The 20,679-nt window shown below is 35.6% G+C and overlaps 1 protein-coding gene across 1 annotated transcript; it reads left to right on the forward strand.

The window, feature by feature from the left end:
* Positions 1-7,637: 7,637 nt before the first annotated feature.
* On the forward strand, positions 7,638-20,668 carry LOC128235022 (persulfide dioxygenase ETHE1, mitochondrial-like). The gene is made up of 7 exons (XM_052949703.1): positions 7,638-7,976; positions 9,867-10,011; positions 10,580-10,765; positions 15,493-15,585; positions 16,433-16,522; positions 17,864-17,980; positions 19,080-20,668. The coding sequence occupies exons 1-7, from the start codon at positions 7,743-7,745 to the stop codon at positions 19,124-19,126; spliced, it is 912 nt and encodes a 303-aa protein (XP_052805663.1). The 5' UTR covers positions 7,638-7,742; the 3' UTR covers positions 19,127-20,668.
* The last annotated feature ends 11 nt before the right edge of the window (positions 20,669-20,679 follow it).

Consider the following 20,679-nt stretch of genomic DNA (forward strand, 5'->3'; position numbering starts at 1 on the left):
CAAGGTCATACTTAGGTGTTTATTCACAACAGAGTGCTGCATATAAGGACATAGAGTATAAGTTGTCGTGTCGAGGCTGTAACTTTCCGTTGTATGGACAGATTTTAAAATAACTTGCCACATGTGTTCCACATACCAAGACGACGTGTCGCATGACAGACCCGTGTCCCTATCTCAAAGGTCAAGGTCACACTTGGGTGTTTATTCACAATGGAATGCTGCATATATAAGGACATAGCAGTGTCGGTTGTCAACTATGGGTGGTATTTTTTATGTTTAGAGGCAACTTCAAATAACTTGCCATATGTATTTGACATGTAAAGGCAAGATCGACTTTTCATGTACTGACCTTGTTCATAGGTCAATGTCACAATCGGGGGCATTCGTCACATACTGTGACAGCTCTTGTTGATTAAATAAATTAAGTATGAACATGGGTCATGTTGGTGCAAGTATGCTACCTTTTAAGGGGCAAACAATCAAGGTTTTCCCCAGAGGCAAAGTCAACCTGTGTCCTTGACTTAATCTCCATGCTACGGATCCCCAATTTTAAGTACTTTGCTTCCCTGGGAAAATAAATTTTGTGGAGTAATTACTGTACCGTATATTAGGACCATATCCTAAGCTATTGCTCTGAAATATGGGGTCTTTTTGATAGTCCACAATTAGAAAGAGTTAATTCACTTTTTTGTTATGAATTACTAAGGGTGAGAACTCCGAATAACTTTGTCTGTGGTGAGCTTGGTGGAACATCATTGTTTAGTAAACATGCTGTACATGTTATTAAATATTGGCTATAGTTAGTGAATATGCAAACTATCAAGATGCTAAAATTATGTATGATAAAATGATGATAAAATAGAAATCAATCGACACACAAATTGTACATAATGTGGTTATAATATATGTCTATATTAGTGTATTAAAAGATTGGGTTTTAATGATAAATGGTTGATTCAATGAAATATATCATTATATTATGATATATTTCAACACGTTTTTATGCAGAGAGATATATTTATACAAAACTGGAGCTCAAGATTAGCAGAGTCTATAGGAGCTAAGAACATGTGTCTTCTTATCAAATTATAAGTTTCAGTCCTACCTTAAAGATGTTAACATTGCTAAATATAGAATTGCTTTGTCGAGAATAAGAGTTAATCTGCACATGATTATAAGAAGAGCCAAGCAGATGGCATAAGCCACTAGCTATTCAATATACAGAAAGAAAATGTCATTTGTGTAATGTGCTTGAAGATGAGTATCATTTTGTTTTTGAATGTAAACTCTGTAAGAATAGCTATGAAATGTCCATAAACCTTATTTGTGTCAAATTTGAAAAAAAAACATTTTCATATTAGACAGCTAACAAGTTAAAAAGGTAAAATTTTGACAAAGGCCCAATAAACCTTATTATACCCCCGTTTGAAGAAGAGGGGTATCTTGCTTTGCACATGTCGGTCGGTTGGTCGGTCGGTTAGTTGGTCAGTCCGTCAGTAGACCAAAGCTTGTCTGAGTGATAACTAGACAATTCCTTGACAGATGGTCATCAAACTTGACATGAAGATAGGGCTTGACCAGTAGATGACCCCTATTGATTTGAGGGGTCATTGGGTCAAAGGTCACAGTGACAGTAAATGGTAAAAGGATTTTAAAGCTTGTCCAAGTGATTAAACAACAATGCCTGGACCTATGGTCATCAAACTTGACATGGAGGCTGGGCCTGACCAGAAGATGACCCCTATTGGTTTTAAGGGTCATCAGGTCAAAGGTCAAGGTCACAGTGACCCTGAATGATAAAAGGTTGTCTGATTAGTAATTTGACACTGTCTGCACCCATGGCCCTCAATCTTGACTTCGAGGTTGGGTCTGACCAGTAGATGACCCCTTTTGATTTAAGGGCTCATCGGGCCAAAGGTCAATGTCACATTGACCTTGAATGATAAAAAGTTATCAAAGAAATAACTCAACAATGCCTTCACCCATGACCCTCAAACTTGACTTGGAGGTTCTGCCTGACCAGTAGATGACACCTATTGATTTTGGGGGTCATCTGGCCAAAGGTCAAGGTCACATTGACCTTGAATGACAAAAGGTTGTCGAAGTGATAACTCAACAATGCCTGCACCCATGGCCCTCAAACTTAACTTGTAGGTTGGGCCCAACCAGTAGATGACCCCTATCGATTTTGGGGTCATCAGGTCAAAGGATAAGGTCACAGTGACCTTGAAGGCAAACTCGACAATTCCTGGACCTATGGTCATCAAACTTGACAGGAAGATAGGATCTGACCAGTAGATGACCCCTGTTGATTTTGGGTTCCATCGGGTCAAAGGTCAAGGCCACAGTGACCTTTAACACAAAAAAGTTAACAAAGCTTCTCCCAGTGATATCTGAACAAAGCCTGGACCTATGATCATCAAACTTGACTAGGGGGTTGGGCCTGACCTGTAGATGACCCCTTTTAATTAAAGGGGTCATCGGGTCAAGGTCACATGACCTTGAACGCAAAAAGCTTGTCTGTGTGATAACTTGACACTGCCTGCACTCATGGCCCTAAAACTTGACTTTGAGGTCCATACATATTTCATTCAATTGTCCTAATAATCTTGACAACATGGCACTCAGGGGGGGGGGGGGGGGAATAATGTTTGACAAACATCTCTTGTTTATGTGTTGAAATTCTCCAACATATAATGCTTGTATTAAAAACATATGCAACAATCGAATAAATAAGAGCTGTCACTTTGAAGAATGCCCCTGAAGTACCATAGAGATCAATGGAAAATGCCTTAATTCCAGAATGGCTTAGATAAATTAAAAGCATAAATGCAGGACCCCATAATTGTTTTCCAAGTGTTGGTGGGTGGAGGCACTGAAGAGATAAGGACCTGCATCTTGCACTCAACATGTCGTCTGTATGTCCCGAACATCTGTGCTGTTGTTTTTTTCAACCCGCCTTCCCCCCTTGTATAATGGAGTTACAGCACAGAAAAGACCACCTAAACTCTAAGTGTACATATGCAGAATTCAACTGTGATTAACCTCTAAGTGCGACCTTGACCTTCAATGCAGTGACAAGGGCTTTGCGCATAACTCATCAGCATTGTGTGCCGAACATCTATGGCATGCTCTTTAAAATACCCCCTTGTGTGACAAATTAACAGCCTGTACTCAATAAACAATACTCTGCAACTTTTAGGAGTGAGCTTGATCATGGAGGTTAAGAATTGTGGTCTTGCCTATCAGAAATTGTCGATATGTGCCATGTAACACAATGCGGTCTTGGATATGCACGTGATCATAATCCTAGGGCAATACCTATGCTACGAAGGTAGCTAGGTGAGATCACGTGGATATGATGTACATGTAGGTTGGATAGAGATGCGGGCCGATCGCTCGTAGCTCAGAGAGTCTGGTTCGGACTTCCAAGCTATGAAGTTGGACATTTGTTTCTGAGCTGAAATATGGTTTTAAAATCCACCATTGTGTTGAGTGTAAATAAAATGTAGAAACTTTGCGAACTTGTTTAAAAACATATTGTGACCATGGAATATTGTGTCACATGCCAAATATAAGTGCCATGTTATATCAATAATCCTCCTTTGACCAAGTAACACCATGAACACGACCACCTAGTATACTGTACAATGTGCATATATGCAGCATTCAATAATGATTAACCTCTTAATGTGACCTTTACTTTCAAGGTAAGGGATGAGGTTCTTGTCCACATGTCATGTGCAAAACTTGTGTGCCAGGTTATTTCATAATCCCCGTGTGTGACAAAGTTACAGCCTGGACATGACAGCCTATTCTCTATGTGCAATTATGCTGCTTTCCATAATGATTAGCCTCTAAATGTGACTTGTCTGAATATAACCTACTGGATAGTACCATGGGTCTTGCGCCATCCCCTTACCTTTGTGTGGCTTATCTTAGTGCCAGGCTATTTCAGAATCGCATAACAAAGTTACAGCCTGGACAAAACCACCACCACTTTTTGAGCAATTTATATGCGCTATTCCCTACAGGTTAATCTATAGACTTGTGAACTTTACCTAAGACACATCGCCTGTATGTGCCGAACCAACAAGTCTCCCAGGCCCCCCCCCCCTCCCCCACTTAACAAAGTTACAGCCCGGATATTACAACCTACATTGTATGTGCATAAATTATACATGTATGAGGCATTTCAATACAACTGAGTGTGGCTTTGACCTTCGGGTAAGGCCGATGTGCGTCTGCAGCGGGACATGTCACGTCTGTATTCCAAACATCTATGAAACTAATTTATAAACTGGACTCAAAAAACAATAGCTGAAGGACATACGGCATGATTTTAATTTGTACACCTTGGATTGCATAAATTTAGGCCAATTAGAGAGCTGATGAAATAAAGATTGCTTACTATGGGCTATATAGTCAAACAGTCCGCTGTAGGTGGCGGATGTGCGTTCATAGTATAACATTCCGTTATAGACGGAAGTACGTTCATAGTATGTATGTTTACTTGGTCGGTTACTTAATATGCAAATTAGCAAAGCCCGGGTTCTGTGTGGATTGAGAATTTACTGTAATAAAGACCAGTGGACCCATTCAGGGACGAGCATGATTTTCTCTGAAGGGATCTGTTGGCCTTGTTTGACGGTGCACGTTACAATAGGAACAGGCACTATGTTTACATGACAGTCATCGAAATTAGACTTTTGGATGAACAAGCCCGAATTCTTATACTATTGCTTGGAATCATATTTTTAAACAAGCCCTGCTATATAATATTCAGAATTTGAGCAAGCCCGGAAGACAATTTACCAGTGCAGGGCTTGCGGGCTTGTGCTAATTTCGACCACTGACATGATTAAAGAAAATTGTTTATGTTTCGAAAACAGTGCAAGAATATTTTTTATTATAAAATGACACTTTTTTATTCTGAAATAGTTAAGAATTACAAAGAAACTTTAATTGGGTTGTATTATAGCAAAATGAATGAACTGTCCATTGGCACTATAAACCTAACCCTATTGATCAGTGATAACACAATGAATGATAACTGTAGGTTGGCACTGTGAACCCAACATTGCATGATCCAAACATATAAGTCTGAAGTAGAAGAAGCAAGTCCCAAAAATGAATGTCATGGCATCTTTTAACACTGAAACATTTTCCACTACCACTTTCCAACATTCTATGTACATGTACCTCCACTTCTTCAAAATTAAACATGGCAACTAGGTTCTTAGAACAGTTAGTCAAAATTCTCAACATGCCCAATTACAGAGCTTTCAGTGGGGTGCAGTGGAAGGGGGAGGCTGTTCATGAAGTGTGTTCAGCCCAAGGTCTGCCCACTTTTGTTCTTGTTCCTTAAGTGTTTCTGTTGTTGGACCGTTTTCAGGTTCGATTTCAGGCAGCTCCATCTGGGGAACAGCAATGTCTTCCTCTGGTAAACGATCCTCTCGCCATTCATCATCTACGAGATCCATTAGACGACCATCTTGTGTCACTTCGCTGTCCATCACTCAGCTATTAAAAGTTCTTCGTTGTACTGAAAAATCCTGAAATATTAAGTTTCATTTCTTAATATCTTACATATCATTTACATACATGCATTCATATGTATATTTATATGTATGACATTTTAAATGTCTTCTGAGAGCATCAAGCACATTTGCAACATGTATCATAATCCACCAGTATAAAACTGATAAAACCCTTAATTGGTTTAGTCTAAGTTAGCAGCATTATTAATTCATTGGTCAATCTTTATCCAAGAATTACAAATAACCAATCAAATCATTTAATTGTGCCAACAAGTCTCCAGTTAAGAACACGTCCAAGTATTGTACAATTGGCTGCTGCATGAGACTTTTTACAATTGTTTGTATTGCGAGACTTGTGGTGTCCATTACTCTTTGTGTGTCACTCAGTGGTGAATTCATTGCACGAATTCAACTACTCGTTATATTAAAATTGATATTAGACACTCAACTGACGAAATGATAAAATGTTAACCAGAAAATTAAAAACAAAATCTAATAAAAGCTTAAAAAGGCATAAAGAGTCTTAGTCTTGGGAGCACTTGCCCAATGGGCATGCCCCGAGCTCGAGTGTAAATAAGTTACAAATCACCACCGTAAAAATATGTTGACAAAACAACTACCCATTATGTACAATAAAATACGGTAGCCGAACTTGTATGGTGACGAAACATCCCTATGCCTATAGATGGTCTTTATAATAAGATAAGATAAGATAAGATAAGATAAGATAAAGTTTATTTTAAGTCGGCAAGTCAGAAATAACAATATAACATAAGCGACAAGCGCTTTTGAACCGACTATAACAATAGTATACATGTTGAACCACAATATCATGGTAAGAAAGCTGTAAAATAATTTTGAGCATTGTTAAATAAGCACATATCACATAGCAAAGCAAGTAAGAGGTTAAACCTGTGAAAGATCTGCTGCTCTAGACCAGAGGCCCAAGAGACACTTAAGAGAAAGAGTAATAAAAAACTGATAGTCAAAATACAAGAGCACAATCAATAATAAAGCATGGTATGACAATGACGGTAGCATATACAAAGAGAGTTTTATTAACAAGCTGCTGCGTAGCAAGTACTAGTAAGCAAAATTAAGTATTAAAAGCAAATCAAGTAACGTACAACTATACAAAAAGAGCAGAGCATGCAGCTAGAACACTTGAACAAGCTAAGGCAAGCAGAAACACAAAACACAAAGTAAACTCAGAAGACCCAACACAAGCAATATATAAACTAAGATAGATATTGAACAAAAAGACAAAGATGATGTCCGGCCCTGTAGAACAAGCAACTAATTTGATTTGCACATTGAGCACCTACAGTCCCGTCCATTCCAATGTGCAATCAAGCTTTTGAATTGATTGTAGTTTGTTGTATTTCTAAAAGCTTCTGGGAGCGAGTTCCACAGGGCCGGAGCAGCATACTTAAATCTTTTTTTTCCATACCTAGTTGTTGTTACTCTGGGAACTTCTAATAAGTTTGAATACCTAAAATTATAACCAGCATCATGCACTTTAATTAAATCATTTAATACAGGTGGGGCAATATTATTCAAGATTTTAAAAGTTTCTATAGCCATTGCTCTAGTTCTTCTGATATACAAGCTAGGAAGTTTTGCTCTATTTAGAAGTTGTTCATATGTACTGGAGTAGTCATCATAAACAAAACGAAGTCGAAGGGCTCTTTCTTGTATAAAGCTTATAATGCGAGATATGACAATATCATATGACAAATATAACAAGAGCAAGTGATATACAAATAAACAAAAATAAAACAGATTTAGGTCAATTCACTTTATAAAAATAAGTCGCGTACACCCTACTTGATTTTGTAAATAGAAACGTGATTGCAATGGTAAGTATGCTTCGTCATGCAAGACGTAAACAATTCGCGAAAATATATGACAACATCATTTCAATTATACTTCAGAGTAAATGATGTTATTTGTTGGTAATGTTGTATAAAAAAAGCGGTGACTTTAATGAAGAAATACATGATATACTTGTTTCTGATGCAATGGGTGAACTTTCGGTAAGATTTTCGTCCCAGAAAATCACGTTCGTATTTGGAACACACCTCCACGGCCTTGACCGACCCACTGTGGCGACATGCGTACTTCTCCAAATCAGTCAGGCTGTTGTTTACGTTCGGTATTAAGGCATGATTATTGGTTTTTGGCCAATATAGAGAATTTACCATGTCCAGTGTAGTTACATCGATAAATCGTTGTATCAACATAGTTAAATCAATTAGCAATCAAACGATTTCAGTGACAATCCGGAATTACCACTGTCCGCGCGTGAAATTTGGAACCAAACCTTCAATTTTGTGTTGCGCACGAGCACGTTCTATGTACAGACATTTTGCAAAAGACGCAGGGAAAGCAATGTCAAGTTACGCAGGAAAAGAAAAGGACTATATTTTCCGACAGGTATAATATATCTAAGTAGCCACTAGCCATTCAGTATTATTTGAAGAGGTCACAGGTCTACATTTACCCTGGAACATACATGTATAATGACAACATGTACAGTAAAAATAGCTGTCTGTTACATTCAGTATTATTTGAAGAGGTCACAGGTCTACATTTACCCTAGTCATTCTAAAATGCCGTCCAGGCTTTTTTTTAATGATGGTTAGCCTGGACCATCATTAAAAAAAAAGCCTGGACGGCATTTTAGAGTGACTACATTTACCCTGGAACATACATGTATAATGACAACATGTACAGTACAAATAGCTGTTTGTTACACTTGCAATGTCCAAATGTTTAAAAGGTTCCCTAATGAAGCGCATTATTGAATAATGATAGTAAGTTTATGCTGCCTGTTTACAGTGTTTGTACATTTATATTGAAACAAGCAAGCCTCTTTGCAGGCTGCTACACAAACCACGTCCCTAAAAAGTCAACTTTATATGCAGACTTGAAACTTAAATATGCATCAAATTCCCGGTTAATACTGCTCCCCCCATCCATTTTAAATTTTGAATGACCTTGAACTTTATATTGCTATGTGAGTTATTTGTGTTGGGAGCGAAATGTAAAGAGCTACACAAATTGTTATAATAATAATGGTGCTTACAATAATTTGCAATTTGTGTTTATAGCTATAAATGCCTCTATTAACGATGAAAAAAGCTTTTCAGGATATTAGCTGCGCTTATTGCTGGCACAGTGCGCTTATTTCTTCAAACTTGAATGAAACACATTAAAATTCATATTATATGTTGAGATCAGATTATAGGGTATTGATGTAACAAAACATCAAGTCATTTGTCTGAGAAGAAGAGGAGGGTAGTCTGTATAGCACCATAACCCCAGCCTAAATTATCCACAACTATTGTCTGATTGCCTTAGCATCTCAGAGATCCGTGTGGCACACAATATTCTCATAATGAAATTAAGCTCAATATAAATAATATACACAATTCTGTTACTAAAGTCAACTCTTTCCTGAATATTGAGTCATGATGAGAGGGTCCTTATCAAGCAGTTTCTTTATTTGCACTGCAATATTTTACATAATTGATTGCGATCAGCTGCTTGTGATATCTTCATAGGCTATTTTTACATTTCAATTGCTTCTTTTCTTGCTTTCCATAAGACCACAAAATGCTATGACAGATCTCTGCTGAACACTCATTTTCATACGACTCTCTAAATATAATGACTTTCAAACAGTTATAATTTTATGTTGTCAGAATTTGATATGGTATGGATATCACATTAAGGTTTAGTCTTTCAATGTTTTAAAGACTTAGGACCGGCTGTTGGCCAATATGAAAGTGGCTTATATTGTTTTCGGAATAAGTATGTAAAAGGTCAAGGTCACACTTAAGGGTTTATTTGAAAAATTTCTTGAAAAACCTTGATAAAGATCTGAGTTAAATCATGATAGATTATACAGTACAGTTATGTTTTATAAATTATAAGGTTAAAAAATAGTTATACTTATATGGCATAAATGGGCTTCAAAAAGTTTGGTCTAGTTGATATTTGGTTTAGTCAAGTATGATCTAAGGCTTACAGGTCCACCCAGGTCTAGTAATTGAAAAAGTTAACGCCAAACCCTGGTTGTCCATGTTTTTAGGAAACTTTGTTTTTTATATTATTTTCCCAATATGTTTAACACCATTTTCTTGGAAAACAAAACAAAACAATATCTAACCACTGTACCATTTCAGACACTGTCAAGGTACATATAATTATAAATATATAATTTAAAACCATGTACATTTCATTTTACATAGTTTATTTAGCATTATATTGCATTTTCCCAAAGTTTGGAAATGTTAAAAAAAAATCACTTCTTTATTGCAGCTGATGGAGTACAAGTCGTTCACATACACCTACCTGCTCGCTGACCCCCAGACAAAGGAGGCTGTGTTGATTGACCCTGTGCTGGAAACCGTCGACCGAGATGTGAAAATAGTCACAGATCTTGGCCTTAATCTCGTATATGGCAGTAAGTGTGTCAACGTCGTGCGTTGTAGATAGTTTAAAACTGTGTCATTGTAAAAAATCCACTGTTTAATAACTTAAATAAAATGTAAGGTCATATCAATGTTATCAGTGTTTATGAAACTGTACAAGGACGTCTTGAAATATCTTTTTTCAGTCCTTTTATAGATATAGTCAAAAAAGTTAATGATAATTATCTAGATACTAGTTATTCTTAAAGTTCTTATAATAAGAATATTGATTTATAAACATACTGCCTCCATATCCTAATGGTTAAGGCATTTGCCTAAAGAACAGAAGGTTGAGGGTCAAGTCTTACTAAAGGGATTGTTCTGATATTGCGAAGACATTCGTTTAAGTGAATAATTGAGCCCCGACTTAGCCTTATGCAGGGCACAAAAGCTAATTCTTTTCCAGGGGATAATGTCCAATCTTTAAAAATAGAGTTTGGCTTAAGTATAAATATTTTGTAGAAAGTTTTGGAATAAGGTAACAGTTGAATGTAGTATTTAGTAACATTTATAACTATAAATGATTGTTATTGTGATAACCCTTAAATTTCCTTTCTCTAGTGAACACACACGTGCATGCAGATCACATAACGGGAACCGGCCGGATAAAGGAGAAAATCCCTTCCTGTAAGAGTGTAATTAGTGCAGCGGGGAATGCAAAGGCGGACGTTCAGCTTAAAGATGGTGAAACGGTCAAGTTCGGCCGATTTGAGCTGGAAGCACGATCTACACCAGGACATACAAATGGTTAACATACAGTATTTTCATTAACTGTTATTTGTCTATTCTTGAACAAGTTTAATCTGTTATATAATTTGGCATTTAAATACCAGACTCAATCATTTTTTTTACTCTGATTTGCCAGACCAACTCAAATTTTGCCACCAAGGAATTGCCAATCCATGAAATTTTGACAACTCTGGATTGTCAGACCCACTCCTATTTTGCCACTCTGGATTGCCAGACCCACTCAAATTTTATAACTCTGAATCGCAAGGGTAATGTTGGAAAATAGCTCATTGAGCTAATGTTTCTTGTTAACACATACCCAACTTTAAATATAGATTCTTGTATCTCTTGCCAGACCCATTCAAATTTTGCCACTGAGAAATTGCCAATCCACTCAAAATTGACAACTCTGGATTGTCAAACCCTCTCCTATTTTGCCACTCTGGATTGCCAACCCACTCAAATTGCCTCTCTGAATTGCCAGACCCACTTAAATTGCCTCTCTGGATTGCCAACCCACTCAAATTGCCTCTCTGGATTGCTAGATCCACTCAAATTGCCTCTCTGAATTGCAGGACCCACTCAAATTGCCACTCTGGATTGCCAGATCCACTCAAATTGCCTCAGTCTCTGAATTGCCAGACCCACTCAAATTGCCACTCTGGATCGCAACCCACTCAAATTGCCACTCTGGATTGCCAACCCACTCAAATTGCCTCTCTGGATTGCCAGACCCACTCAAATTGCCTCTCTTGATTGCCAACCCTGGCACTCAAATTGCCTCTCTGGATTGCCAACCCACTCAAATTGCCTCTCTGGATTGCCAGACCCACTCAAATTGCCTCTCTGGATTGCCAACCCACTCAAATTGCCTCTTTGGATTGCCAGATCCACTCAAATTGCCTCTGGATTGCCAACCCACTCAAATTGCCTCTCTGGATTGCCAGACCCACTGAAATTGTACTACTCTGGATTGCCAGACCCACTGAAATTGTACTACTCTGGATTGCCAGACCCACTCAATTTGTTTTTTATTAAGGCACTTTAATGAGTTGTTCCAGCCACTGAAAATGATGGTCTGAATATACTTGTAATATAAAATCTAACTACCTTTTCTATAGAGGTTTACTCTTGACTGATTTGCTTAATGTAAGATTTAAGATTTATGCACTATAATTGACTTTTTGATTAAATCTGGTTGTAAATTTATGAATAACATTGCAGTTATATAGCTAAATTGAATGGCTACAAGTTTAATGTGGATATATATATCATTGTTTTCGCATGTCATGCTTTAGAAAATCTCTTTTTTAGTCTAAATTAGTCTCGGCATAAAGCTGAATGACATTAGTTTTCAAGGTTAAAAGTTATTGATTGCTTTATAATGAGTTTTCATAGATCTTTGCTAGTCACATCACAGCAGTTTGACACAATAACTGTTTCGTTTTCTCTTAGTAAACTATATATTATAATGTAGTTTTTTTATTAAGCCTTGGTTTGATGAAAAACTTCATAGTTTTATTGCATAAAGATACTTCTTAAGAGATAGGGAATTCCTCAAGCAATTTAAAGTGTTCCAACCGACTAACATAGTATTTTAACCTGTATATAATGACATATTTTTTAGTATTGTAATCATTGTCATGAGATTGGTAGACCCATCCCCTGGTTCCCCGCCAGTTTGTTTTATTTATTTCATTTTTTTAAATTTAATTTATTAATTTTATTTATTTTGAAACTATGGTAGTTCAAGGTTGACAGTGGACAGCATTCATAACATAATGAGTGTGTAATTCCATTAAGGACAATGATGACTAAGTCAAGAAATTATTGTAATAAGAATGTGTTTCTGTATTAATTCTTATATCATAAATGTATATATCTTGCTTAATTTGGCTGCGTAAAATCCCCTGGAATTCCAGTCATTGAAATTAGACTTTTGGATGAACAAGCTCGAATTCTTGTACTATTGCTTGGTATCAAATTTTTTAACAAGCCCTGCTATATAAAATTCAGAATTTGAGAATGCCCAGAAAACATTTTGCCAGTGCAGGGCTTGCGGGCTTGTGCTTATAATATTAAGACCACTGGAATTCAGACCAAAATCCCGTGGGAAGCCTCTCAGAAATATGGCATGTATGACAGAATAATAGATTCTTTTCATAGTCACAATCTGAAACTGTGCATAATTCCTGATCAAAGTTAATAAATTTGGCCAACAGTTCAGTAACTGTGCCTTAGTCAGTGGTTAGAGATTTTGAACTCTAATACAGTTCAGTAGATTGTGAGATAAAAGGACACTTGACAAAAGTGCAGTGTCTGAATTATTTATAGACAGTACTTTTGTTGAGTTTATGTCATATTATAAGTAAATATATGCATACATTGTGGCTTTTAAAAAAAAAGAAAAGTTTTTATGTGAGAACGTTATTGTCATTATTGGAGAATAGTGTTAAAGTAATTTTCATTATAAAGCTTTCGAGAGTTTGAAGTACATATTAAACACACAAACATGCTTTTCTTTGTTTAACCAACTGATTATGAAAATGGTTGGGTTGGCTCCTATTTCTTAAAGTAGGGTCGGGTAACCAGAACCAATTTCTTTTTTAGATCTATGCCATGAAAAGCATCCTGATTTTGTAAGAAATAGCTGTGCCATATCATTTTTCTTTGTTAGTGTACATTACTTTCTCCAAATTACTGAAACTTAAGACCTTAAATCCGGGTCAGTGTGCTAAACTATAAACAGGAATTCAATGCTGCTATGTCAATCCCTCATGTTAGTAGATTGAAAAAAAAGTCTCTTCAATTTCAATGGAAAGGGGTTTGATTATTGTGTCTGAGAATAAAATAAATGTTCTTATGTTTTAATGCAGTTTTACCAATTGATCTTTAGTCAAGATATATATTGTTTAGTACAGTTGTAAAGGATTATTAATCTTTACAAAGAGCGGCATACATTTCGTATATTCAAGTATTTGATATCTAGGTTAAAGTGGATGTATGGTCCACGGCCAAAGTAATATAAGTTACGGGGTTAGTAGGTGACCCGATATTGGATATATAGGGCAAAGTAAACCATATCGGGTGATAGTGAAGCTCGAACCTGAATATGGTTTCCTTTGCCCCGTATAACGCACATCAGGTCACCTACCAACCCCGTAACATATACATAGATTCCTGCGCCCCTGATAACCCATATCAGGTCACCTACCAACCCCGTAACATATACATCACATCAGCAACCTGTTTACATGTTTAAATGTTTCACTTATTCATTAGAATATTCATCAGAATAGGAAAATATACGCCTCATTGGTACAATATAAATTTGGTTACCCAATATGGAAAAATATGGGGTCACTGTGTGACCAGTCCTGGACCAATTGCGTTGCGTCATTTATGATGGAGGCGAAATATAAGTGAATATTATGGCCACTGGCCAAGATTTATGTGAATATATGGACCGTCGCATAGTTAAAGTGGATTTATTCCCCCTGGCCAAGATTCATGTAAATTCATGGCACCTGGCAAAGATTTATGTAAAAAGATACCCCCTGGTCAAGGTTACAGTTAATTCATTGCCCCTGGCCAAGATTTATGTGAATATATGACCCTTTGGCAAGGTTTAAGGGAATATATGGCCCCTGGCCAAGGTTTAAGGTCACCTACCAACCTGTAACATATACATCACATCAACAACCTGTTTACATGTTTAAATGTTTCATTTATTCATTAGAATATTCATCAGAATAGGGAAATATACGCCTCATTGGTACGATATAAATTTGGTTACCCAATATGGAAAAATATGGGGTCACTGTGTGACCAGTCCTGGACCAATTGCATTGCGTCATTTATGATGAGGCGAAATATAAGTGAATATTATGGCCCCTGGCCAAGATTTATGTGAATATATGGACCGTGGCATAGTTAAAGTGGATTATTCCCCCTGGCCAAGATTCATGTAAATTCATGGCACCTGGCAAAGATTTATGTAAAAAGATGCCCCCTGGCCAAGGTTACAGTTAATTCATTGCCCCTGGCCAAGATTTATGTGAATATATGACCCTTTGGCAAGGTTTAAGGGAATATATTGCCCCTGGTCAAGGTTAAAGTAAATATATGGCCCCTGGCCAAGGATTAAGTGTATGTATGGCCCCTGGCCGTAGTTACAGTGAATTCATGGCCCATGGCCAAGATTTATGTGAATATATCGGCCCTGGGCAAGTATTTGGCACCTGACCAAGTTTAAAGTGAATTCATGGCCCCTGATCAAGGTTATTTAGTAAATTCATGGCCACTGATCAAGGTTAAAGTGAATATATAGCCTCTTGTTCAGGTTAAAGTGAATATATGGCCCCTGACCAAGTTTAAAGTGAATTCATGGCCCCTGATCAAGGTTATTTAGTAAATTAATGGCCCCTGATCAAGGATTAAGTGAATATATAGCCTCTTGTTCAGGTTAAAGTAAATTGGCCCCTGGTCACGGTTAAAGTGAGTAGGTATATTGCTCCTGGCTAAGGTTAAAGTAAATATATGGCCCCTGTCAAAGGTATAAGTGAATATAATTATAGCCCCTGCCCCCTTGCCAAGGTTTATGTGAGTAATGTATATATGGCCCCTGGACAAGGTTAATTGTTTATGCAAGCTGACATTGACAATGACCAAAACACTTGGATGAACAAACAAACGAACAAAGAAAATCATTAAACTTCAAACATTGTTTACATGGTATGTTTCAGGTTGTATGACGTTTGTCTGGCATGAAAAGGGAATTGCGTTCACAGGGGATGCCATGCTTATTAGGGGCTGTGGCCGCACTGACTTCCAGGAAGGTAAACAGTATTAATATATATACATGGTCTTTTTCCTTTGGACACCGAAATACATTGCCCTTCTAGTACTGGTGCAATACCAAGGAGCCATATCAAGAAAGGATTTTAGTCGTTATTTCAATTATCTGAAATCTCTATAAGCGTCACAAATGGCAATGTATCAATTTTTTTATTTCCTCAAATTGCCAGAGTTTGAGAAGAGTTCAATATGCAAAGATATTCAGCCATGAATTTCGATATACCATGACAAACAGGCAAAGCAGGCACCTATTGAGCACTAAAAAGGTTATGTTTGCAATAATTCTCCGCTTAAAACAAGTAATGGCTATTGTTCCTTTTAATATTGTAATTCTTGACAGGATTAGGGATAATTGACAGGCTGGCGAGTTGTTCTATTTCAATATTGACTAAAGTTCAATTAACGGAAATAAGTAGGAAAATAATGGCACTAAGATAATTTCAATTTACGACTAAAAGTGACTATTATCTTGATTGAAAGAGTCGCCAGACATATATTTTATTGCATCTTTCAATATGTGATTCTACACAGAAAGATTTACAAAAGCATGTTGATAAGCATCATTATGTATTATACTTAAAGATGATGATCATAATTGTCATTTTCATATCGTTATTAAGTTTTTAACATCAGTAATATTTTGAAACAAAACCAACACTAAAATATCTTTAAGGCTAATGTTTGTGTTATGTATAATATAAGGAAGCTGTCTGTGAGATATTTTCTGCTAAAAGAAAACAAACAGTTGGTAAATAAATGAATATAATTGGTAAGGAATCTTATCTGTTCTTGATTTGTATATACTACACCATTATTACCTATTTTCAGGTAATTCAGGAGTTCTGTATGATTCTGTCCATGGAAAGATATTCACCCTGCCTCCTGAGTTCAACCTCTATCCTGCTCATGATTACACTGGTATGTACATGATAACAGCAGTATGTTCATGGTAACACAGTTATGTTCATGATTACACCATTATGTTCATGGTTACAAACTTATGATCATGTTTACACCTATATTTCCATGGTTACACATTTATGTTCATGGTTACACAATTATGTTCGTGGTTATACAATTATGTTCATGGTTACACAATTATGTTCATGGTCACACAATTATGTTCATGGTTACACATTTATGTTCATGGCTACACATTTATGTTCATGGTTACGCAGTTATGTTCATGGTTCCATTGGTATGTTTATGGTTGCACAGTTATGTTCATGATTACACAGGTGTGTTAATGAAAACACTGGTATGTTAATGGTTACAAATGATAGGAATGTTTATGATTACACCGCTACATTCATGGTTACACAGTTATGTTCATGGTTACCCAGTTATGCTTACGATTACACTGGTATGTTTATGGTTGCACAGTTATGTTCATAATTTAACAGATATGTTAATGAAAACACTGGTATGTTCATGACTACATAGGTTTGCTATTGATTACACAGGTATGTTCATGACTACACAGGTATGTTTATGACTAAATAGGTATATTCATGACTACTGCATGTTAAACATTAATATGGTTTGAATAAAACATGTAACTAAAGTACAATTAAATGACTTTTCACGAGGCAGTAGTCAATATGTAATGACGATATCTCTAAAGAAGCATGTTAACAGGCATGTCTATTCAATGTGCATTTTGAATACTGTACTTGATAGACACAATATGTAATTACAAGAGTATATTATTTAGATGACATGCATATATATGTTAATCAACATATCAATATTGCATCTACATATAGTACTAGCTCTGAATTTATTTTCCTGGGCATTTGTGCCCAACACTATGAATGAATGCAGTCAAAACAAGTAATGATAAAACCTTGATTGTTGAAAAATAGGTTCATAATTGTCATAAATCGTCTAAAAAATGATGCCTAAATGACAATCCTTTTCAAGAAAGGAGTTTCAACGACATATGAACACCATATCACACATCTTGTTATATTTCAGCATTTTTCATGAATGATTTTTTCATAAAATAAAATTTCAATACTAGAAGCAGTTTCAAAGGCACAAAATCCTATATCACGGCCAAAATATTCTCAACATTTCTGCTCATTGGATCGGGTGCAATCATTTGTACATATAATGTAAATGTATGTTTTAAAGTCCTTACAATCACAAATTTATACAACTCACTCATTTTCTGTTGAATCCAATTCAGGCATATGACTAAACAGTAGCTTTTAACTTTGAAGTCAAATAGTTCCCATGTTTTATCTATTTTTCCAGGCCAGACAGTGACCACTGTGGCTGAGGAAAAACAGATGAACCCGCGGCTCAGCAAGCCTAAGGAAGAGTTTGTTAAAATCATGGAAAATCTCAAACTACCCTACCCTTCACAGATAGGTAATGTCAGCAGTCTGCCACCCCTACACAGATAAGTAGTGTCAGTAGTCTGCGTTCCCTACACAGACAGGTAATGTCAGTAGTCTGCCCTTCCGTACACAGATAGGTAGTCCTACACAGATAGGTAGTCTCGTGACCGGCTTACACAAGTGCCCTCGGATATTTTTCTTGCTTTTGTGCTTGAAATTTGTGCACAATCCCAGACTAGTCTATTTTGTGACTGGCGCCTCATTTGTGCTACTAGTATTTAAAATTGCATGCAGTTAATATGACATGACTGTATGTTATAACTTATAAATGAATGGAAATCGTTTAGTTTATTTTGGTAGCTAGAAACAAAACTCACGTGTCCCTTTTGCCTGGAATCAACCATAAGTTTCATCTTCGTGGGAGTCGTTGTGCTAATAAGGAAATATTCATTCAATGATATCGACAATACTAAAACTGTCTTGTTGAATTTTGGTGTAAGATCATATTTTATATCACCGAGTGATGATAAAAAGCAATATTGCTCACATGTAGCTAGAGCAAAAATGAAATTTTAAAGATTGATATAATGTCTGTTTTTTACCCATAAACCAAGTTTTTTTGTTTAATTCGGGTGATAAACATGTTTTGTTGTCATTATGGTTGTGTAATTTCAAAAACAATCATCCTGTCAATGAATGTTGTGTAACTTTAATAAGCATCAAGGGAGAGAAATGAAGTTACAAAATCATTATTTTCACTGAGCACAATGAAAATAACAGCAGTAAAAATAACATGATCATTCACAAAGATTTAAAGAAATTATTACCATATTTATTATTAAACCATTTTAACATTAAACCAGTCTAACAAAGACTTGTAAATATCAAATCATTTGTACAAAGAGTTGTGTATATCAAAGCATTCTAACCTAGACTTGTATATATTAAACCATTCTAATATAGACTTGTGTATATTTAACCATTCTAATATAGACTTGTATGTATTAAACCATTCAAATATAGACTTGTGTATATTAAACCATTCTAATATAGACTTGTGAATATTAAACCATTCTAATATAGACTTGTATTTATTAACCCATTCTTATATAGACTTGTGTATATTTCAGACAAAGCCTTGCCGGCCAACCTGTTGTGTGGAATTCAGCCTGCATAAATTCAAGCCCATGCTTTTTGACTAAGCAATGTTCAACATCTATATATCCGGTGTACTACACAAATTGTTGTCTTCTACAACACCGGACAATTTTTGACCCAGTACAAGTGCTCGTTACTTTTCCATTATGATATTTTCCATCACCATATTTTTGCTGGCTGTGGAATCTTTGCTTTAATAATACATACATCTGTTTTTAATTTCACCATGATTGTCATCTTATGGTGTTCATCTATGCACTTACATGGTAGTGTAAAAAATGCATAATAATGTACATACTGGTAAGTATGTGTACATAATGCGTTCATTTGGGACTAATGGACTTATTTACAAATACTTTCCAAATCTTAGGATATGAAATGCCTAGCATACATGATTCAAAGCATAGATTCAGACAAAAAGATATGGTATTTAAAATGACACTCTTATTTAAAATCAGTACATATAATGTATAGCAAACATCAATTTTGAGTGCTAAACCTTTAACTACTAACTAAATAATGCATTTATGGAAAATATTACTTACTGATAACAAGATTTAGCCGTGTATTTAATAGCGAAACACGCACAAAATTAATATTAAATGATTGGTGAGTGCTTAACGATTTACAGCAATGCTATAGTTTCACAAGATAGAAATGCCGTGTTTTCTGCACCTTTCTTACAAGTTAAACACAGTATCCTTCATCAGAACCACTGTTTTCGATATTTATTTAACCTTTTGGGTAAATTGAAACAATTGTTTTAATTGTGTTACTTTTTATTTGGGAGTAAGAGTGCACGTGCACTATAAAGAACTTGATCAAAGATTTTATGCCTTTTAAGATTTTTCTTAACTTTGCAAAAATTGAGTTATTACTTATACATACTTTTACAAATGATCATTATACAGCAACTAAAAGATACCCATTTCAACAGAATTTTAAAAATGAAGGCTTAAAATTACTCAATTTTTATTAGCCTAACTAAAGCTTTAAAAATAATGACTGATGATGCAGGTCTTATTTAAACATGTGCATTTCGTTGTCATGAAATTAAAAAATCAATGTCTGATTCTATAAAAGATGAAAGAGACCCTTTAATATATTTCAAAATGTGCAAGTGTGAAATTGTATACAAAAACATGTATCTATATTCAGGTTTTTTTATTTTTATAACCCGCTCAATGTTAATGATTTGTTTTAGAATAGTTGGACTTTTTATCAATCTGTATTTGGTGTATGGTCTACATTTCTCTTTTCTAAAATTGTAACCACTATGCAGAAAATATGTATTATTTGAAATGAACAAATTTGAAATGAACAAATTTAATTTTAATCATTTGTTTTTTGTCAAGATAAATGTTTCATAACTTATTGCTGCATACTCACCATTGGACAATATTGCTAAATGTATTATATTACATGGGGAAATCCATGTTCTTGTCATTAAAATGATGTTATTCTTTATCTTTTGGTGTATTCTTGATATTCCTGTGAATATGCTCCGTTTGACTGTGTCATTGAAAATATATTGTTTTGTAAATAAATTTTTACCAAATAAGTGGTTATTAT

Source organism: Mya arenaria, chromosome 5, assembly GCF_026914265.1.
Source record: "Mya arenaria isolate MELC-2E11 chromosome 5, ASM2691426v1".
Lineage (NCBI taxonomy): Eukaryota > Metazoa > Mollusca > Bivalvia > Myida > Myidae > Mya > Mya arenaria.